Raw genomic sequence first — 22,666 nt, forward strand, 5'->3', positions numbered from 1 at the left:
CACTAATGGCCGTGATAAGTCCTATTAGGTACTGTGAAAACCTCATCTCTTTGACCGTTTCATCTTTCCTCAGTCTCTATTGAGGAGAAGCCCCAGCTCTTTCTGAATGATGGAACAGAACTGGGCCTTGCTTCATTAAAACTTGGTACAAAGATGATTCATCATCACCCTATGCAGGACCAACACACACCAATGGGCAAAAATGTTGAAATGTTTGGTTCACGGCTAAGAGTTTTAGAATGTATAAGAAAGTCTGGAATATTTATTGAAACTATATTTACAGATGAACGCAGATCTTTTTATCTATTACAACAGTTCAACATTATCGACCGTTGAATAATCAAATTAATCTACTTTAGAGATACTTGCGTGTGTGCAAAGGGTAAAAATACAATGACAACGTTACATTTGTTACAATTGTACAACGACAATTGTTAAATCTAACGGAGTCATACAAGCGAGGAAAAAATGCCACTCCATAAATCATTGTGATCCTCAAATATGTGTAATATTTCATTATGTACGTAGACCTAACTCTTTAAAACCCACACGCATGAATTCACAGTTTGACTATTGATTGATGTTTGCCCATCATATTGTTCGTACCGTTCGATGATATTGTTCACTCAGTAAAGTACCAAGAAAATCAAACTGACGATATTTTATTGCTCTAACATCAGACTGACTATCATGCCGTTGTTCTCTTTCATAGGACCTTATACCGCCCAGTTGGCTGCGGTGCGTGGTATGTACTCTGAAAAAATAATAAAACATGCATTTATAACTCCGTCACTAAATAAATCAACCGTAATTTTTAACTTGTACATTGTGGACTCACCTGACGAAGCAGTTCCTCTTTCAGTACTCGTTTGATTTCCAATTTCGCTATTTGAACTGACCGCTCGGTAGGTCCTATAGAATATGTCGTTTCATTTTAAGGTTTTCATTATCGATTTACGGTCTGGTTGTCGATGCATTTAGCACAAACATGGTTACACCAGCCGCCAAATTGTTACATACGCATATTTCTGTTGAATGTTCTCAAAAGAAATCAGTCTGAGTAATGTATTGGTTGTGTTCCGAATGGAAACATAAGAAAAGATAGGTTTCAGCGTCACGTACCTTCGATATATAAATAAATTTTTCTGTCTCCCTCATCCAGTTGGCCTCCTAAATACAATAAACGTCTCAGTGTTCCTGAAGTTACACAGAATTGTTTTCACTTCAGTATTAATATTCTGCGAGCGTTTCGCTCTACCGAATTCAATAGTCAGGCATACAGTGTATGCCGAAAGAACATTGGTAGTCCAATGGACCAGAAAAATTTTTTTTAGACAGTCTGACTAAACCACAAAAGGCTAGAAATGAGCAATGATGATTACCTGGACCAATGTAGGTTCCTCGCACTGTTACGGCTGCCTCGGAATACTCGGTGATTTGCGAAAGCGTGTCCTGTTAGAGAGAAAGTGAATTTGATCATAAGCGAATCTCTTTCCTATGCCCAACTTGTAAAATAATATTCCCAATGCCACAAATCTAAGGATGGGGCACCTTTGATGTGATCTTCCATCGTGCTTGTTGTGGAAAAGAGTTTATCTCAATTTCGTCTTCATAGCGATCATCTGTTGATGTGGTTTCTTCTTCTTTTTCAGGTTCTGCTGGTATGTAGTTCAGCTTGCTGTTCACCTTTTCTGCCAGTTGTTTCGCTAAACCAAGTCCCTGCATGAACGAGAAAGTTCAAGAAGATTGGTCAATCCTTTCATTGACTACAGTGAAAAGTAAACGACCTTGAATCGCGCCTGGTAAAAATGCCTCTTTATAACAATGCTTAAAACAGCACGAGGTATGATACTTACAGACATTTTGCTAACAGCTTCACCTTTCATGATCTTACTAGTAGCTTGCTGTGTCATGTCAAGGTTCTAAAGAACGAAAATATTTACATTTTTACATGCTTTTTACTTCTCAACTGTTTTTAGTCACTTACACTTGACTGATTTTTCAGTCATTTACACTTGACTGACATTGCATTTTGACGAATAGTGCATGCTGCTGTTTTCAATCCGTTGTTTTCCTCTGAGCAACTGAACAAAAAAGTACTGACTAATAAGACAATACTAAGTTGTGCCTAAGGATCTTTCTTACATTTCCTGAACTGATCTTTTCGTTGATCTTTGCAGCTATACTTGCAGCAAGATTCAGTTTTGCTGAAAAAATACAATTCAATTCAGGCTACGTTAACACGGGAAGGGGCAGATTTGACATCGTTCTTTCGTGCAGCGAAAACAGATTGTTTATAAAATTCGACCATGCAGTTATCTGTATTCACACGAGCAAACCGGACGAATGCGAGCATGCATGGCTATGAGAGTTTGTTCTATGAGAGTTTGGTCTTGACCGAAAGAACTCTGGAAGCAGAGTTGCAAAAAAGCTGCGGGCACCCGGAGGAAGGCTTGCTTTGAATGAGGTTTGTGAGGAAGGTTCAAAGTTGAGCACTTTAATTGATCACATGCACCAACCAAAAAACAAATATTTCTCTATGCTGATTGCCACTAGACTCAATGACGTAACGTCATTTTGAGGAAAGTTTTCAAAACTTGAAATCCTACCGGAGGAAGGTTGAACTTTCTTTGCAACTCTGCCTGGAAGCTTGCAAGGAAAGAGGTAAAATCTCGTGAATGTGCCAAAATGTTTGTTACCTTTTTGAGCGCCTTTAATGGCTTCAGGTTGATTACCTCCAGGGACAACAGGAGCAACTACTATACCCGCTTTTTTTAAGGTTGGTTTATTGCTGAAGGCCTTCGCAATGTCTTTATCAATCTGATATCAAATATAAGAAGAATTAAGATTCAAAAATTAAGAACACTGATGGCTGTTTTCTACTGAAAAAAAGGTGTTCTCATGGGTCGGAGCAGACATGCATTTCCCTTCATCTGGAGGCTTTTCTGGTCGAGGACCCAAAGACAACAGAAACATCTTAATCCGCACATATAAAAGAGATTACATAATCTCACCTGGTCAGCAGCTTGATCCGCTGCTTCAGCCTCGTCATCCGAATCCTGCAGACCTAGTGCCTGGAAAACCATAACGAAATATTTATCACGCATGCCTGTTTCTTCAGTTGATATGCAACAACATGTTGTGATATACAACACATGATAAGAGGTTGACAAACCTACCCATTTTTGCATTTTCTTGGCTTCATTAACCTGGTTCTTTTCAGCCTCGTCGAATTTAAATCCTGTAATATCAAGCACACAGCATTGTTTTTTTGAGAAAAACAGAAGCGAACACTGGCATTTTAGAGAATCGCATAACTTATCTTACCTTTTCCAGAAAATCCGCTATTCCTCACAATGCCTTTTCCTTCCTATAATTATTCGTTACATATAGATTATAAGATTACACACATTCAGCTTTAAACGGTATAATTCGCTGGAAATGGTGTATATTCTGCTAGAGAAGATATACGGTGTCACACTAGCTGTATCTTGTGGCTGGGCGCTTTGTAAAGCAAGGCTGCTCCTTGGAAATTCGCGACAAATAGCATGCAATATGTGAAGAGGTACAAAGTGGTGGTCCAGCTAAGCAGAGCATTGTGAAGCACATACCGCTTTCCTTTGTTCTTTATATACTTCTAGTAATGTTTTCAAATCGCCAGGTACGTCCGCTCCAGACAGTTCTAGCGCCTGACATAAACAATGTGTGCATAGATTAATATATATTAAACATATGTAGAAAAAAGATATTTTTTACATACATTCAGAGCATATGTGATACATATATGATAGTATCATAGTACATTTAACATAGATATATATAGTGTAGTGACACTATAAAAATACAGAATTAATATTTATACCTTAATTATATCTGATGAAAATCTAGAAAAGGATTGTGACACAGATATTAACGTGGTTGACAAAACCGTGGTGTTACAGAGGGTAAAAATATAAAACACAGGAAGAGAGCTTAAAACTGAGGGAGACATGCGCTGAAGTCACATGCATGCGCAAAGAATAAAACTGTTTCTGAATGTACAGTACTTACTTTCCTTGCTCTGGTGTGATGAATGTAAATGCGGTTCCTTTATTACCAGCACGTCCGGTGCGGCTGAAAATTATATAGGATGTGAGCATACTTCATTATTATCCGCTATGATATACGATTATCGTTTTGGAAAGGACGATTTTGAAAAAAATTACGAAGAATTAACTGTGAGGGCAAAATGCAAATCTACACGTATAATCTGACCAGTATTGTACAAACTATATAGCGATCGACATACCCGCATCTATGAACATAATCCTCGTAGTGATTAGGACAATCAAAATTAACCACTAGTACTAACTGCTTAACATCAAGACCACGGGCTGCGACAGAGGTGGCAACCTGATAAACAGTAAACACATAATATTATAGAAAATGAATATGGTAGAACTGCATGCAGAGTCAGACCTGAGCATTATGATTCCCCAACTATAATATTCCGTCACAAATTATTCGCAATAGGACCTTCAAAACGTTTTCAATTATCGTGAACTTAAACCACGTACCATCAACTTTATAGTGTTATTCTTGAAATCAGCGATAGTACTGTCTCGATCGAATTGGTCCATACCTGAAATAAATTATGGACATCAACTGGAATATTGTTACCCCGTAGGCCGGAGAAACAACAAATAATAAGCTCGTGAACTTTAAGTCACACTTTGTACACATCAATGAAAATTGAAAAAAAAATACCTCCGTGAAGCGAAAGACATGGATACGATCTCTTTAATAAATCCTTTAGTAACGAATCCGCCGACTCTTGTTTCTCTACAAACACTAACACACTCCCTAAAAAGAAGAAGCAGCTTTGCTTGAAAACAAACACAAATTGCAAAACACTTTTATTCATTCTATTACCATGCTGCATAGCATCATAACAAAAACAAAATATGGCTGCCTTTTTAAACTCCTTTGAAAGATTAGAATAGCATAATATAATGTCGCAAACAGCTGAACATATAGCGACTTACAATTTCAATAAACACCGTACAGTACCTTGTTCTTGATAAATACCAAGTAATTCCAATAATTTTAGGAATTTATCGTCATCTTCAATAATAACCTAAAAAATGATAAATAAAATCTACCTAATCCAATATGCACCGTATATATAGCTTTTTTTAAAGTTTTTAGAATTGCCTATTAAGATTGCTACCAACCTATGAAGTTGCTCTTAAATAAATTAACGTACTCATGTGTTTAGAGTTTAGAGTTATTTATTATTGAGCATTTTTTGCAGCAGTTGAGTTAATCCTATTTTCGAATGAGAGCGCAAACTAGCCTTCGCAGAAGTGTAATTAAGGATGCTGTTTCAGTGCTTTTTTTGTAAGTATCATAAAGGTTCTATGGAAACGTACCACGTGTTGCTCAACATCGGAACATACAACACTTCTGCCACCAACTTGAACCTAAATGAAATGAAAAAAATTTTCAGGTATTGGAGGAGAAAGGCGCCAACCATGCACTTTTAACCTAGACGAACCCATCGAACACAGTAGGAAAGAAAACGAGAAACTTGTTCACACGCTTTTATATTCTCAGGTCATAAAACCCTGGAGAAAATGTTGCTACAACCCTATTCTGAACGGTCTTGATTTAAGTAAACCTGCACGTTATCTCATGGTAAAAAAACTGGAAACGAGATTATTACAAGGCTAAAAACTCTGAATCTGCGGTTTATCAGCATGCAACAATGTTGTGCTGCCATTATTGTTCACACTTGTCAACAACATATTTTTCAATTGCTGATTGTTGATTGTGACATACCTCAACTGGTTTGGTAAGAATTTTTCTTGCTAAAGCTTCCATCTGCCTTGGAAATGTCGCAGAGAATAACACTGTCTGTCGATCTGGACGAATGCAGTCCAATATCTTATTGACCTAAAAATTGAAATATAAGTTTTTCGTATAGCTTTTTTCTAAAGAGTCCAAACCCTGGCGTATGTGATTAAATAAACCAAGCTTCGTGTGTACAATCAAAATAATACAAAATTCAAACTAGCTATCAGACATACTTGAGGCTCAAAACCCATGTCAAACATCCTATCGGCTTCGTCCAAAACAAGGTATGTGCATCTGCGACAGTTCGTGACACGACCTGAAATTCATGTTAGATTTATTATACACGGCGGAAAATGAGATTTTACTCATGTACTATAGTTGTTTTATATTAAGGGTCTTTATAGTTCTTCAGGTATTTATGTTTTATATTAAGGGTCTCTCATACTCTCTTTGCCTTAAACTTTGCGAGCAAAAATGAAGTGGAGTGTAGGGCTCTTAATAATTCTTAATTTAGAATCTGAAAATTGATATTTGACAAGATGAGTAAAAAGCTGCTGCCCAGGTGTTGAATGCTGAGCTGAGTAAAACGAACCGTTATTGGCCGTAAGCATGTCAATCATTCGTCCAGGTGTGCAAACAATGACCTCGGCGCCTCTCTTCAGATCCGCAATCTACGAATTAAAGTTAATAGTTTTACATCAATAAAGTAATTTGTGAAAATAAAATTTCTTCCATACAGATGATTTCCTGTTGATTCAAAATCATAAATGCAATGAAATAATGTATTCACTTGTTCACTAATGCCAGTCCCTCCATAAACACATGTAACTTGAAGTGCAAGAGGTTTACAGAACTTCTTCGCTTCCCTGTGAATCTGCAACGCCAACTCTCTTGTTGGTGTCATTATTATTGCTGTATAATAAAATTACGGTGAGAAAATTTGGTGTTTAACTCGTTCCCCAAGTTCCAGGGCAACCGCTTTTTGGCAGTCCTATGCTCGAGTAAATTACACTACTTTTTTACACTACTTAATTACTCGAGTAATTACACTACTAATTAGGGAAACCTTTGCGATTCCAAAATTGGTTAGCTTTTAGTACAGGAGACGTTTTAGAAACATGGAATTCTGCCTCTTACCAATAGGACCGTCATCTCTGTCCAGACTGGGCTGATCCAGAACATGGCGTAACATTGGAATCAAAAATGCCAATGTCTTACCACTGCCTGTTTTAGCAATACCTGCAATGGAGAGTAACAAATGAAGCTGAAACGTTGTAACTATATATCGCTGTGTACTGTGCATGTATATACGTATTGTGTGAAATCATGTAGCTACACCGCGAAAGAATCGTATTCGATCGGGGAACTAAAAATTAGGTCATGGAATCGGGTTATAGTCGGTATAGTGTCATTCAGCTAAGATGCTCATTGCAGATTCTCATTGGTGTACAAGTTGCCTTGCTTCGTCTATCATTTTTCATGGCCGTGCTTTCTAAAGTCTCGTTCACACTTGCGATTTTTCCTCCGATTATCTTCTTTAGATAGATGCGAATGAGTGAATTAGTTACGAATGCTCTGATGTTTAAGAGTTCGTATTTGAACATCAGTAACTAATTCATTCGTTCACATCTTTCAAAAGAAGAAAATCGCACATAAAATCGGAGCAAAAATTGCAAGTGTATAAACGAGCTTTAACGTAGTTCAATAAGTACTGCATATGCAATTTGTAATGGACGTTATATTTCACTTTAGACTCACCTATCATATCTCGTCCCGACATTACACAAGGAATAGCTTGAGCTTGTATTGGAGTAGGCTTTTCATAGTTGCATCTTTATAAATTAACACAAGGTGTCGGGTCAAATGGGCTATCTGCATGTGGAAACTTTATGTATTACAGTTATCTAACCAGATCACGCGAGGGACATTAACCGAGCTACAGATAGTGGTAGGTTAGGGAGACAAATGGAGAAAAACATGCGATTATTTTAAAACCAAACAGAGTTGCATGTCATGTCTTCGTATCTTAAAATAATCGTATATGCATGTTTCAGTCTTTTTGATTTTCCTACCAACCTATCATCTATTTTAAAAAGACCAAGAAAATGCACAATTCCAAAGGTTATACACGCATAAACATACTTTTTAAGAACGTCCATTATCTTTAGACTTAATCCAGCCTAATAAAGAAAAAATCATTAGACAGAAATCGTGTGGGAGTACTTCGCGGTGGCAAAATAAGTCGAGCCCCATGCATGTTAATGCCATTAACACCATATGTCGTGGTTTATCAGAAATGTCCATTCTAAGCGGGGTTATTAATGCATCAGAAAAACATAGTTAATATAGGTCAGCATGGATCATCTCATTATCATAACTCATAAGTCGGTAGTGGGCGAAAAACACACACATTGGGTAATTAATTACCTGAGCCCACGACTTTATTGGCTTTGGAGCATTTTTGCCTTTCACTTTTATATTCTCGAGATCTTGCAGAATCACCTCAACCTCTAAAAAAAAACATATGAAAATATGAGGGACGCTATGTATCAAATTTGCACCAGTGGCAGTGAGCTTTTGAGATACAATTGAGAACAGGCCTTGTATGGGCTGGGTTGGATATAGATGCATATGGGAATGATCGGCCTTTATATGATCTATACTACAAGAGCTAATAACAGCCCTTAATTTAATAAATTTATCAACATGTGCTCGTGAAGTGTTTATATACATAGATAAAGCTGAAATATTAAATCTGGCTCCAGATGATATTGACGAGTCGTTTTTTATTTCTTTTACTTCAAAAAGTTTTGACGAGTAAATTCATAAAATCAAGAACTGCTTTGGCCAAACTAAAAGTTACATCAGCCAATTACACACGACCTGTAATTGTGGTCAACTTTGGCATTTTTTTATATACTTTACAATTAATTATATATATAACGCGCCATATGAGCAAACAAAATTTCAAACAGTCGCCTTTCATATATTAAAATTACGTCAAATATTCCATTCTATTAACATATGTCATTAAGAAAGAAAAATTATACGGACTTTCATGATATTTCACGATTCAGATAATTTGAGCTCGGTGGCGTAAGGATGAATAACTGTACATCAAGACTGATAAGCGATCTCGAAGTCAGTCTTCTGATGAGTTTCGCTTCATTGCAAGTTATCATAGGTTCATTGGCAAATTTTCTGGTCATCGTTTTATTCACGACAAGACGGGAGTTACGTCAGAAGAATTCAGACCTACTCATTCTAAACCTAGCCTTAGCTGATTTTCTATCACTGACAACGTTTTTACCATGGAATATTCATCTCACAAGCGTTGGAAGGAACGAGTACAGTGAATTTTACACCCTGCTGAATACGTTTTGCTTATTTTTAAGCGAAACAACTGTATTGGCTATAGCTGTGGATAAATTTGTCGCAGTGGTTTATCCGTTAAGATATGCAACGTTCATAACTAAAACAAGAACATTCATAATGATAGCTGGAACATGGATGATTGCGACGGCTTTAGTTATCGTGCATTGTTTAGTTGACATTTTATCTGCGAGTCAAAAACATCACGAGAAGTTGGATAAATCTCTGAGCGCTGTTGTTTTAGCAACAATGTTCTTTGTTGCTTTTCTTTATGCCGTGGTTTTCAAGGCGGTTAAAGATCAGTTACGAACACGGCGAAATATGAATATTTCAAATGATTCACGAAATTCAGGGCGAGAAAAACAGGAAAATAGCCTTTTGAAACCCACGTTGAATACATTTATCGTTGTTTGCTTATTTTACGCGACATACCTGCCCTACGCTGTGCTGCAAATGATGCCGAATGCAGACTTTTTTACATGGAGGAGGTTATTTTCATTTATTTATATCAACGCGTGCATAAATCCTTTTGTCTATTTCTTTCGCATAAGAAGACTCAGGACTGCATTGTTCAATGTTTTCAAAAAGAAAAACGAAAAATGATTTGAGATAAATTGAAGAATTTTGCTTTTTTCAATAACTTTCAATGCATAGATGTAGCTAAATCAAAAGCATAACTTGACCTGCATGCATGGTATAAATGCAACGGCAAGGCAATGCTTCATAGGACACTGAACCAAATTATAGCAATGTCACATGGTCAAGAATTAAATGTAATTTTTGCATAAAAACGTGCTATCAGCCATTGTTTCGCTGCTTGCCAGCCATGTGAGGGATTTAAATTTTGATAAACTACGGTCTGCCAGGTTTTTTTTTCTGGGAATGTTCATGCAAAACTCTGGTAAGACAAATCAAGATATCCAACCAAATTTCCTTGTGTACGGTTATAGATGTGTAGCAATAAACACAGTGAAACAAAAGATAAACACAACCCTGACATAAATATATAAATCTTGCAAACCAAATAACAGGCCGTATAGCCTACCTTCAGGTGTGAGCTTTGCAAGTTCAGGAACTTCGACATAAAAGTTCTTTCTAAAAGGTTGATAATACACTTTAGAATGATCAACTGCAGCTAACTCCTGAAACAGAATGAAAGAACGTTGTCAGTTATATAAGTTATAGGTATATATAAAGCACCATATTAAATAATACATATGTATAGTAATTATTCCATTTAAGACACGACGCGTCATTATAAGAAAAGTTTATGCCTTGATGCCATGTGTTAAATGACTTGACTGTACTGTCCGAAATAATAAATAGCTTGCGAACCACAGTGTTTCGAGATATGGAAATACCTTTTTCGGTTTTGTTTTGTAGCCTATATTATTCGGATCAGCTAACACATCTTCCTCTTCCTCTTCTGAAGAATACTGAAGAACAAATAAATATTTAAAAATAATTTCTATATTAAATAACTATATTAGTCACGCAATTCCACACGTAATACAAAAGTATAGAAAATTTGCCAACTTCGCATGGCTATAAACCTATAATTTCTGCATTTTACAACATTTTGCAACCAAACTTGAATAAATACACAGTATGCACTTTTAGCCTTGGTGATCTATTCCCTTCTCGTTACTCATTTCAAAATTTAGATTTGATACAGAAACTAGGCCACCCATCAAGTATATAGCCATATCTTTCAACACCACAAGTCTCACAGTATTTTTATTGCCCTTGTCCATGTTAAGATCAAAACATCAACCAGCTTACCTCCATCGCATCCTGGTCGTTAGCCATTAATTCGCCTTTAGCAGCTTTCTTGAGTGTGTCTGTCTCGACGACATTCTTGGAAAATAAATATTGAAAAATAAAACATTTTATAAAAGTGATTTAAGAGAGACATTTCTTGCTTCCCTCACATTTTGTCTCTAGAGTAGGTTACTGAGTAAACCTGTGAAATGCGTTCATCATTTCCTGGAGTCATGACCTCGCTATAGTGTACTGAATTCACAATCAGTGCCCGTTTTACTCCAACAAGATCTAACGTAGAAATTCAGGTCTGATTACACCCAATAACCTAAAAACTCACTTTTTTCTTAACAACAGTAGTAATGACAGTTGCTTTTCCTTTCTCTGACTTTTTAATCCCTTTACGTTTATCATCGTCTTGTTTCTGCTTAGAAACCTGATAAAACAAGTTTTAGAAGTGAATTAAATATTTCATGAACCGATTACGGAGACAATCGAGTGAAAAGCGAGATTATGTCGTATAAATTATATCTGAACATCCAGTCTGGTCAGTGTGGATTTGTAAAGGATTCTGCTAAATTTCTAGGTTTAAAAAAAACGCTTTCACTTCAATGGTTATCGAATTTATACAAAATCGTGTCTTTATTATGGTGGATACACACCTGCTGGTCAACTTGAATCATAAATGCGTCTAGTGGATCAATGTCTTCATCCTAAAACAAACCAAAATCTGTTTGAAAAACGTTTACCAGGAACATCTCAATTCTATTGCATTGCATTGCATCGAGGGAAAAGAATGCGTCCTTTACACATCCTGCAATATTATGAACGTTATGTATTTTATAGTGGTTTTTAGTGTTAACAGCGTACATGTATATTTAAGTTCAGTTATTCACAATGTGTGTTACATGACGTACAAGAGAAATATTTGGACAGTTTACCTGTGTGACCGTGGAGTTTTCATTGGCTGAAATAAGAAAAAGCACACACGAGAGTTGAGAATTTATATTTGTTATAACATTACTTTTTGACCCCCGAAGACAGCGTATTTTCGCCTCAGCAACATTGGGGGCGTTTTGGGGACTTTTTGGCACGATAGTATATGCCTTAGCATTTGCTTTAGCTACTGCGATTGATAAGGCGAATTACGAGGGAATTTTTTCCCAAATACTGGTATAATCTCTCATAAACCCCGATTAAATCTAATAAGTATGGTTTGACGTCAGTTGAGGTGTCTGAAACATACAAAGCTAATATCATAATAATAGGGTTTATTCGCTGTTTAACCACCCACTCGGTGACGATCATTAGGTGAAAATCTTTAAGCTTTCGACTTTGGGCCCACACAATTAATATGCCTTATCGAAGCCGATCACACCACAATAGGGCGATACGATTTCACAATAAGATTTCGATGACAGAACATAAGAATATAAATACGAGTTGTGATGTAATAAAAAAGCTTACTAGTATCTCCATTTTCTGGGTTAACCTATAACGAAAATAAAGAGAGATAAGTTTACCTTTGACTATGTAATATCAATAATGGGTGCAGTAACATGCATGAGGGGCAGGGGGGGGGGTGCAGTGTTGTAAAATATTATATCTTGGCTTCACTTCGCCAAACAACAGGAATCCTTACTGAGATTTCAAATCTCAAAACATCTTTATTACGTACATCTTCAGCATCATCTTCTTCATCGTCTTCTAATGTCCATTCCTTTCTATTTGGATCCATACTTTCCTTGTCAGCTGCCTCTTTTTCAAGAGTTTCCGCTTTTCTTTGTTTTCGCCAGTTCTCAATCCTACATTGCCACAATACAGTAGATCATGAATTATTGTACGTGACGTACGAATCGTGTGTATTGTTTGTACCTTTCTTTCCTCTTTCTCATTTCCTCCTCAAGTTTGTTTTGTTCGTAGTCCTGTAAAAATAGAAATAAATTATTCATGCAACATTTATGAAACAGTGGTGATAAAAGATGGGAAGAGAGAATCCATGATCAAGCAATTACTAAAATCCATAGATAGAAATTCTCTGCAAAATCAATAATGGGGGGTATTAATTACAGACTGCACCTAGGGTTCCGGTGAATATACAACCCCTTTGTACCTTGTCTGTTGTTTCTTTTTTGGACTCATCTTTTTTCTCGTCGCTCTGTGTACAAGATAAGCAATCCAGACGATTAGTAATATCCACATGATAAACAAGATTATAAATAAATTTGTTATATTGCCTACGGGTCAAATATTCTATTAAGTCAAATATAACTCAGTCTACACATTGTATGTGAGTTAATGTTGTGTGAAAGGACGTATCTGTGGTCTGGCCAACCTTAGTTTTCTTCGATGTACTTTCAGATTCATCTTTCCTTTTATCCCTGCTGAGAAAGAAATATATCAAAGCATTTAGCACTATTTCTAGTCTACCGACACAAACATTCGAATTTAGCCAAGCTGATATTAAGAATCACAACGAAACATTTCATCTCATTCTTCACGAAATTTTTGCAATTCACATGTACCTGGTCTTTGAGGATTTTGTTTCGTCTTTATTACTTGTTCTTTTTCTTTTATCAGCGCTACGACTTCTAGAGCGTTTACTCCTTTTGTTTCTGTCTTTACTTCTTGATCGTCTGGATCTTTCCCGACTCCTATTTCGTCCACGATCTGAAGAACTGGATGAACTAGATGAACTGGAGTGTCTGCGTCTTCGATGTGTTTTGTCCTTCCGACGACTTAATCTTTGACTACGATCTTTACTTCGTGAACGACTTCTATCACGCGAGCGTCGTCTTTTTCTAGATTAAAAAAGGAGTTTTGTATAAAAACTGCCCTCTCCTGAGAGTGCGCAATAACCTAGGAATTGAAACATTTTTTTGGTTAAGCTCTACTGTAAGACCAGCTCATATGAAAAGAATGACTGTTACTAATAAGTAATAAAGTTTTTTAAACAGCCAAGAAACAATATGAAAAACGTTTTTCTATCAAATATTGTGTTCTCAAATAATGTAAAACAAGTACATTTGTACGGTAGTGACAAGATTTCTATTTGAAAACAAACAAAAATGACAAAAACGTAGGGAAATGTAGGGAAATACTCACCTGCTATCAGACCCCATTGTATGTGTTAACTGAGGAATTCAAGCACCTAGACAAGTAAGATTTATTTCACTTAAAACATACAATAGGCATTTCTGGCTAAGATTTGTTTATACTCAATTCACTGTTTTACATAACTCACATTCCTTGTCACTTTTGTTACCCTTCAGGGAAGCCAAAGGTAACAAAGCAATGAAAGCATGAACCAGAGTGAATAACTCTTTTGCATAATCCTATAACCGCTGCATGCTGATAATTCTACCACTGAAATACTTAATTTCTTCTATTCTATACTTCCATGAAGTAGAACAAATGTAAATGTATGAGCAAATGGTGAATTAGTGTCAACAATGGAAACAATGTTAGCAAAAAGGTCTATTAATAAATTAATATGAGTTTAATTAAAGATAATTTTATACAACAGCTAGCCAAGGATAGATAATTGCTGAATATTGCTCATGCCTTCAAGGAAAGGGCATTAGTTTCCAATCCAATTTATTATTATGGATAGATTTATCTTGGGGTACAGGAGGGCGAGATATTGGGCACACAATTCATATATCTCCTGAAATCTCTGTTACGCAGTTTGCATACTTTCCAGTCAGGCATGTTCATGCTATTGCATATATGTCATGATAACAATGAATTCCCCCTTAATTGCAGATTGTGGAAGGGTTAATTTTGGGCTTCTTTGTGTATACTTATATAACAATACACTTTCAAGACAGTAACGTAAAACGAGGGAATCAAAACTTTATCTCCTTCCATCAAAATAGTAAGGGGTGTCAGAGGTTAGAACTCAGTAGAATACAATCTCACCAATCACCATTCTCACGAAAAATCGTCTTCTGCAAATATGTGATTTGATTATTGAAAGTCATGAGAAATACTTGAAGGAAAATTTTGTAAATAGCACGTATAAGAACTCTACAAATCTACGCAAATTCAAATTCGGACACTCAATGCAAATTCGGACACTTACTTTCCAACCACTGGCAGTACAGTGAGTACACTACACACTTCTTTGCTTCCCAACCGTCAAGCCAGTAAATCTTCACTGTAATCCAAATTTGATACGAACAAAAACACCCAAAAAATAATACAGTTTTCAAGTAATTGAACTGATCAGGATTTGGTCAATTTGTGCGTGTATCAAGAAAAGGAATACAATCATCTCTCGAAGGCCAGCCGAAAGGTATTGAAAAAAGCCGCCATATTGGAAACACGACCCCCCCCCCTTCCCAGAATACCTATGAGGTAGTGCTTCCATGTTGGGATATAATATTTCCTCGAGAATAAAAGCTGATACAAACGAATAGCATGTGGCATGAACGAACAGGCTGAACAGCATGCAATGTACAAGCGAATGTCATTTTTGTCCGAAATGCCCCTCCATAAAACGAGTTAATTTCGATTTTCATGATCAACTAAACGTAAAAGGTTACACATAAAAACTATTTTTAAGAAGCTAAGGTTATAATTTGGACTGATTTACATACATAATATAGTTTTAGTTCTTTCAGGAGGAACCAAAAAATACTGATAGTATATATACCTATATATAATAGATTAAAATATATATTTACAACACCAAGTCCAAGTGGTCTATACAAATTTAATTATCTCTATTGATATAGAGTAAGATATTTTTATCCATAAGTTCTACCCATACCGTCAGGGGCGGAATGAATAAGTGCTTGGGTACATGAGTATTTGGATGAATCGTACCACGTTAAGATTAATAAGATACTGTATTCCCAGTAAATTGAAAACTTTCAGTAAGTCGGTTACCATAGTAGCATAATTTAGCGCTAACTCTGCATTGTACAACTAGTTACTAGTAATCATGAACTGATCATTTACACGAAACTATATTAGTTACTAGTTAGTACATGAGGTTCCAGATAATACATTTCTGGCAATGATTACAAGGGACAGAATGGAATTGAAGTCTGAAGAGGTTTTGATAACACGAAATGAAAGAGTGATTATATTTTCACTTAACCAGATAAGGACTTTAATGCCACATTCCTAGAAGGAGATCTCTTCTTGACTATGCTCAAGAGATTTTTTGAATTAAGTAGGATATTTTTAGGTACCCCCGCCATCTTAATAACATTCTCAACAGTTATGTTGTTCAATTTCCCGTAACTTCTTATCTTATCATAATTTTCGAACTTTCTTGAATTCCGTTTGAACCCAGCAACAATCCTGTTAAGTGCACAATTTGATTGGATCAAAGATGACACTGAATGGTGGGTGCATATGACAAAAACATAATCTCGCAGGGTGATATTCTTCAGTAGTGCTATTTGCAATGGCGTTAACTGAAGATTTCTAACCAAGTCGATGTCGGTGAAAACGTCTTTCTTTGTGAAGAGCAAATAAAATGACATTTTTTTTATTTTCCATTTCTTCTTAAAACGAGATAACGGTCTCTTGTGGTATGTTGTGAGACGATCCAATCGACCTATTATATATATTATATAAATATTTGGTTAATGAGACTGGGGTACTTTCACCTGAGTGGTCCCGTTTTTTCATATCAGCTCTGCCCAAATGCCTTAAAATGGTTTGAATATGTATGCATAATAACTATTGAAATGGAGAAAAAGCCACCAAGAAAAAGTTATGAAGGGCACAGCTACTGATTTTTAGCAACCCACCTTGCATTACGGGTTGTATGAATCTTGTCATAAATTGCAGGACATCTACGTAAACTCCATAACGGTTTGGGGCAGCGCATTCAGAACCCCAGGACATGATTCCAGCCACAGTCCAACTTCCATGTATATTACATTGCAATGGAGCACCACTGTCACCATAACAGCCATCTTTTCCCCCTTGGGGGTAGCCTGCACACCGGTACCGACTGGGGATGATCCCGTTGTAAACCGTCTTGCTGTTACAATTTTTCAACGGTACGAGTTTGAGTTGAACCTGTTTCAGTACGGGAGATCTGTAATAATCCGTGGTGTTCACTGTGTTACCCCAACCAGCGAGAAAACATGAAGAAGTTGTGTTGAATATGGTGTTTTTGACTGGTAAGCATGCTCGATTAACTTGTGGGAAGAATCTCAAAGGTCTTTTTAACTTTATAAGCGCAATGTCGTAATCTCCTGCAAAATAAGATAATTGATGTCATTGCACCTTTCTTTGCAACGCGTTATAAAATCTACGATAAATATCATGATCTATGGCATATGTTACATTCTTACATCACTACGGGGATTAGGTGGTCAAATTTGGATGTAGGAATAGTGTGGAATCGCCTTACATCTTGATCTTGAAATGGCCAAATACGGATGAATAGGAATGGTAAGGAAATCATGACGGTCATCTTAATGATTAAACTACGGAAATTACATAATAAATATGGATAAATAGGAATGGTGCGGGATTATTGACGATCATCTTAATCCTTACACTACGGAAATTAGACGGCCAAATTTGGATAAATAGGAATAATGCGGAGTTAAATGACAGTCATCTTAATCCTTACATGAAATCATACTCAAGTTAAAGGCGAGGCGTACCTGGTTGAAAATCGTCTCCAATTTTGTACTTGGGATGAATGAACAACATTGACGGCTGTACAGTGAACTCGTGATGATCAGTGACGTTATATCTGTGGTCTGCTATGATGTATTTATATTTTGTTACAGGAAAAGTAACCACACTCCCATCAGGTCCGTAGAATATAAAACAGTGTGCCACAGTCAGAATCCATCTCTTAGCAATAATCACTCCACTGCAGTATTGCAGAGTATCATCTTTGTCGATAAAATTAACTAACCAAGGCCAAGAATTATTTGGGGCCACGTGTCCACCAATCACTCTCTTTTTTCGCGTAGCAGTCGTATGAGCGCTACTTTGCGGCCGTATACCACACGGGATTACTTTTTGAGGGAAAACTAAAAAAGGTTATGAATGGGACAAGTTTAATTGAGAGCAAGTTTCCGCTTTTCCACTATTGTGCTTGCATGCACGGTGGCCATACATTCGCACGCTTATGGTAATCTGATTTTTTTTTATTTCTTCTCCAAACTAACCAAATACGATTGGAGGCCAAATAACATATGCGGAATCAATCTTGCGATAAACTAACAAGGTTATCTATGCACAAAACAAAAAATATTTTTCGCTGCATTTAAGTGGCCTCCTAATAATACGATAGACATAATAAGCGGTTATACGGAGTAAACAAGAAAAAAGAGGGATTCGATGCATGGAAGATGAAGTGCATTGATGAAGTCAATAATTATTCACCTTCCACAGCACAGCATGTCATAATAACAAGCCAAGTCACGAAATAGCCACCCATGGTTCTTATCTTCATTTCTTTAGTCGTTCGCTCTTGAACTATAGCAAAATTAATCAAAATTTCATAGCAAGGAAGTTAGCAAGGTCCATATATCCTTCCTGATTTTTGGGAAAATAACACGACTAGACTACCACAATCGTCACATTGGTTATACGTAAATCCGGATTATATAAAAGGAATGATAAGAGAGTGGTATATAGGAGTCGATGGATTGGGGATAAAACACAGTATTTAACAATTAATTCGCTGCTTTGGCAGAGAACGGAATTACGTACCGGCATTAAAAATAACTGAGCACGTCTCTGAAAATTAGAGACTAATCTCTTGCAATTAAAGCCTGTGTATATAAACAGGTTTATCAGAACACATGAAGCAGCTTAGTTTTGTTTCATGTTTTATTGGGATGCTGAAATTAACATGCGGATAGTGGAGTTTGGGGAGCTTGAACTTTGAACTCACTTACGTATGGTTCATCGAACTGGACAAAATATTCAGTTATCGTACGATGTCACTACCAATAAACTATGAAAGGTCATTGAAAACTATCCATCATCCATGCTGCGGGCATGTTATATATGCAACAAGTAACAACTAAGTGAGTTCCATCCACCCCTCCCATCCCTCCGCTTGCATGCCACCTCCCGCAACGACTGGGTCATAGCTAAGCCTGAAAGTAGCTGCATGTGAAGTGACCATCTCTAAGTTATTCATTGGTCTATAAATATATACTAATTGCAAAAGCATGCCGTTGTGAATTTAAAAGGTGACACCTGTTTTCAATATTTCAAAAACAGAAGTGCCCAAAAATAACTGAAACTTGAAGATCTCATTCGATCAAGTCTTTCATTCTTAGTTATGCAGTTTGGTATAACTCCGTCAGATCGATATAAATTTAATTCTCTTCAATAAATTTCGTTATACAATTTTAATGAAGTACATGGATTACAGATCAGGAATACCTATACTATCTCTGTATTTCAATTTAACGAACAGAGAAATCCGGACTGATCATGATAATTTGCGACATTCTATATTTCTGCTTCTACTGGATGGACGCGAAGATGTACGAGATCAGAACAGTGCGCGAAAAAGGAGGAATTGCATTCAGAATGCATTTTTAATTTATATGTGGAAAGAAAGTTTTACGTGAACAGGTGAACCATAACCAACTAAACCAAGCTATAAGGAAATGCAGACATATATCAAATGAAATGAATGATTCAAATTACAGGAATTAATTTCAACTTTTGAAATATACTTCATTTCTAGTACAACTATTTCCACACGACACAATGCATGTGTACTGTTCTACACACCATTCATGTAAAAATGAACAATTGCAGCCATTGACTAAAACGACCTAGTGGTGTGACAAATAGCATTCATTTAGCTTGTTTAAAATTAAAGCATCTTACCAAAGCCGTATATAATTATGCCTCTCTCTTTAATGTACGTGCCTCTGTGTGGATGGAATGAATGAATCACCGAAGTTAATTACATTCGTATTTGTAACATCTCCTGCGGTCAAAGCTGCCTCTACCAACTGCCAAGCAAGCACTTGCAATGTACAATACGGTCTTAGTTATTGACACCACGATTTCGTCCGATAGACGGGAATATTTTAAGTATCAGGTTTATCAACACCTTGAAGAGATTATACATTTAAAGGATGATTGAAGGCATCGTCAAAGGTCGGCAACTCAATCTAGGATTAAAAAAAGCGTTTGTAAAAAAGGCTACATGTCTTTAACCTTCCAGACGCCCCTAAAACAACCCAATATTATGTTATACACCCGTAGAAACGCTCCTATCCTCCTATTATTCCTTGTTGATGAAACGCAATTTTAGGAACGCATCCATAAGCCGGCGTATCTCAAAACTCATTAAAGCTTAACGAGTTTTAGCAACATTGTTGACAATCATGTTTGTAGAATTGTTGAGTGCAGTACAACGTTATTTAAGCTTGTTTTAATCGACCAAGAGCAACTTTAAGCGTTTTAATCCATGTATGCACCTTTCTTTCAAATAAAACACCAAAGTTGCGGAAAGAGGAGGGGAGGAAGGTAAAGTATTGAAAAGAAAAAGTGATCTAACATGACTACCACCACCACCACCAGAAATACGTGTTCATTTTCTCAAGTTGTTACAACAGTTTTCATTAAGATCTCTAGTTCGTTTCTCTACGCCTTCACGTGGGATGCTTTCGTGCACCATGCCGCAAATCCTGACTTACAAACATGATTTCTATTGTGTTCTTATTGATGTCCTAAAAAACGATTGCAACGAAAGCAACGTAAACACGCAAGGGGTCAAAACTTATCTTAATCGGCTTGAAAATATATCTCTGAGTGCTCTCGGATGGTGAATTAGTTGTTTTCATTTCCTACGCAGAAAGATCTTATCTTTTGAGATAACGATAACTGCCCACAGTTATGCCAATGATGTGTCAAATTAGGCAGCCCTGTAGTAAGATCGTGCTAGAACAAAAAATGAAATTTTTCGACATAACATGGTGAGTTGGTGACCTCATAATTTGATTAAGTCCCTCACAGACGAAAAATTATTCATCGCAACATTTGTGAGTTTTAATTGCTTTACGACAAAATCAGTGTAAGAAGTTTTGGATAATTAAGTTGATGACACGCGTATGCATAATTAAGATAATTAAAATGGCAATTTGTTGTGGTATATATAATGAGGTCACGTTTTAACTTAAATTTTACTCGAACATTTGTCTTTCAACTAGAATGACTTTAGCCTAGACTGGCATGGCCAACAATTGGTTGGAAAAATATTGTTTGTTACGATGACCAAGGTCATAATATGAGCCATAGCATTGCTCTATAAAAGACGTAATGTGGATGTCCTGCGTTCTGCAACACTCGACTTACGTTTTGTGCTCAAAAGATCTTAAACGTTACACATCCATAATTTCCTCCATCCATAAAATCCATAAATTCATCAGTATTTTATGCCTTGACCTAATAATCGAAACTCATTCTATTACCATGTTTTTCAGGTGATCGGCTTAGGCTCATATTCTAGCCAATCAGCGCTCAGCGATTATATCGTTATATAACTGGTAGAAATTTTGTGATTTTGCTTAGTTACAAGAACTATATAGCTCTGAAATAAATTTACCACCGAAATATTTGTTCTTCGTACCCTCGAGAATATATATAAGTGGAACAAGAAACTTATCGAGGAAAAAGGTTTCTTGTGTTTTCCACAGTTTCACCCAGTTCCTTCTAAGGACATGGTACTGGACTGGCGTGGAAAGGGAAGAGATGGCATCTGTTCAGTGATAATAGATAAGCATTATCTTCCGACTAAATCAGTTCCCTGCACATTTGCGTAGATATTTATGTTGATGCGTATAGTATCTGAAATTACTCTATAGCAATCAACTATAGGATAAATTCTTGTCAATGCCAATGCCAATGACAATGAAAGGTGAATGCGTAATTGAGTCATTCGAGTCATTCAACTTACTTTGATATGAATCATTCCCTATGGTGTATCTGCCTTCATACTGGAGATTTAAAGATATAATTTTTCCTTGTGTAAAATGCCAGTGGAGTTTTAAATTCCTTTGCATTATTGCAAACTTATCAACTTATTTTAGTGTGACAATTAACTGCTTAAAGATACCGTCGCCGACTCGCCGTCGATAAAAATACGCTAGTTTTTAGAGTAGCCGAAATATGTGCTTTCTATATAGGTTTTATACAGCACTGACGATTTGTATGGGCCACATCGAAATTTAATAGCATACGCACTGGCAGAATAAAACGAAATCGGCGAGGGAAATAAAAATCCACAAAAATAGGCAGAAACGAAATGGACTTCATAAGAACAATGAAGTGAACAGATGGCTCAAACCTTCTCCTATTGTGAGAAAAAAAAATTAGTTTTAATCTTCCATTTCTAGGCGCTAAAAGCCGCTAACCACTTTTACAGTGAAGCGAGTGGCCAGATAACCCTCTCCGTCTCTGTCATGGATTAACAATATTTAATTGCAGGGTCAGAATGTCAGATTAAATATGATTTCAAAACATTAAGTCTATGTATCTTAGGATCCATATCGTAGTGATGATGATTTATAACCTTTCTCCGAGTACGTCAGTTATGAATTTTCCCTCGAATTTTCCTATTTGTTTCTTTATCCCACAAAACGTGAAGTATGAATGACTATACTTCTCGATTATACTCGTTAAATTTACTACACTTATTTTTATTTTTAAGATTACTTTATAAAAGTACGTATAATGG

At 36.4% G+C, this 22,666-nt stretch overlaps 2 protein-coding genes across 4 annotated transcripts; both read right to left on the reverse strand.

The window, feature by feature from the left end:
* Positions 1-259: 259 nt before the first annotated feature.
* LOC114515832 (probable ATP-dependent RNA helicase DDX46) lies at positions 260-15,292 on the reverse strand. Of its 2 annotated transcripts, none has more exons than XM_028535164.1 (41): positions 15,053-15,292; positions 14,074-14,119; positions 13,494-13,769; positions 13,304-13,349; positions 13,082-13,126; positions 12,844-12,893; positions 12,647-12,773; positions 12,436-12,460; positions 11,910-11,935; positions 11,631-11,681; positions 11,309-11,404; positions 10,990-11,064; positions 10,569-10,643; positions 10,253-10,349; positions 8,263-8,345; positions 7,978-8,015; positions 7,594-7,667; positions 6,973-7,074; positions 6,626-6,747; positions 6,428-6,506; positions 6,069-6,151; positions 5,821-5,934; positions 5,412-5,462; positions 5,050-5,116; positions 4,747-4,842; positions 4,557-4,621; positions 4,289-4,392; positions 4,051-4,113; positions 3,863-3,884; positions 3,612-3,689; positions 3,328-3,370; positions 3,180-3,241; positions 3,015-3,074; positions 2,700-2,820; positions 2,146-2,207; positions 1,857-1,922; positions 1,552-1,719; positions 1,383-1,452; positions 1,123-1,170; positions 839-912; positions 260-754 (listed from the first exon to the last, which is right to left on the reverse strand). In XM_028535164.1, exons 2-41 carry the CDS (start codon positions 14,088-14,090, stop codon positions 707-709), a joined length of 3,069 nt encoding a protein of 1,022 aa, XP_028390965.1. In that variant the 5' UTR covers positions 14,091-14,119; positions 15,053-15,292; the 3' UTR covers positions 260-706. The 2 variants fall into 2 exon arrangements, with proteins under 2 accessions (XP_028390965.1, XP_028390960.1); XM_028535159.1 differs by having other exon boundaries at positions 13,304-13,352.
* Positions 15,293-15,593: 301 nt separating this feature from the next.
* Positions 15,594-19,941, reverse strand: LOC114516861 (plasminogen-like). Of its 2 annotated transcripts, none has more exons than XM_028536457.1 (5): positions 19,810-19,941; positions 18,340-18,432; positions 17,607-17,984; positions 16,737-17,189; positions 15,594-16,540 (listed from the first exon to the last, which is right to left on the reverse strand). In XM_028536457.1, the coding sequence occupies exons 2-5, from the start codon at positions 18,407-18,409 to the stop codon at positions 16,071-16,073; spliced, it is 1,371 nt and encodes a 456-aa protein (XP_028392258.1). In that variant the 5' UTR covers positions 18,410-18,432; positions 19,810-19,941; the 3' UTR covers positions 15,594-16,070. The 2 variants fall into 2 exon arrangements, with proteins under 2 accessions (XP_028392258.1, XP_028392264.1); XM_028536463.1 differs by lacking the exon at positions 19,810-19,941 and adding an exon at positions 18,858-18,937.
* Positions 19,942-22,666: the final 2,725 nt, after the last annotated feature.

The sequence above is a fragment of the Dendronephthya gigantea genome, unplaced genomic scaffold, assembly GCF_004324835.1.
Source record: "Dendronephthya gigantea isolate DGI-Jeju-01 unplaced genomic scaffold, DenGig_1.0 000000F, whole genome shotgun sequence".
NCBI lineage: Eukaryota > Metazoa > Cnidaria > Anthozoa > Malacalcyonacea > Nephtheidae > Dendronephthya > Dendronephthya gigantea.

Bases quoted from the DNA above. Each gene is read 5' to 3' on its own strand.
- LOC114515832 (XM_028535159.1), bottom strand. The intron at 10,350-10,568 runs GTATTTCCATAT...ATTCTGTTTCAG, and splicing joins ACAAAACAAAACCGAAAAAG to GAGTTAGCTGCAGTTGATCA. The intron at 3,885-4,050 runs GTAAGTACTGTA...ATCCTTTTCTAG, and splicing joins ATCACACCAGAGCAAGGAAA to ATTTTCATCAGATATAATTA.
- LOC114516861 (XM_028536457.1), bottom strand. From the start codon at position 18,409: ATGAAGATAAGAACCATGGGTGGCTATTTCGTGACTTGGCTTGTTATT. The intron at 17,985-18,339 runs GTGAATAATTAT...AACCTTTTTTAG, and splicing joins GACATGCTGTGCTGTGGAAG to TTTTCCCTCAAAAAGTAATC. The intron at 16,541-16,736 runs GTGGGTTGCTAA...TATATATAATAG, and splicing joins CATACAACCCGTAATGCAAG to GTCGATTGGATCGTCTCACA.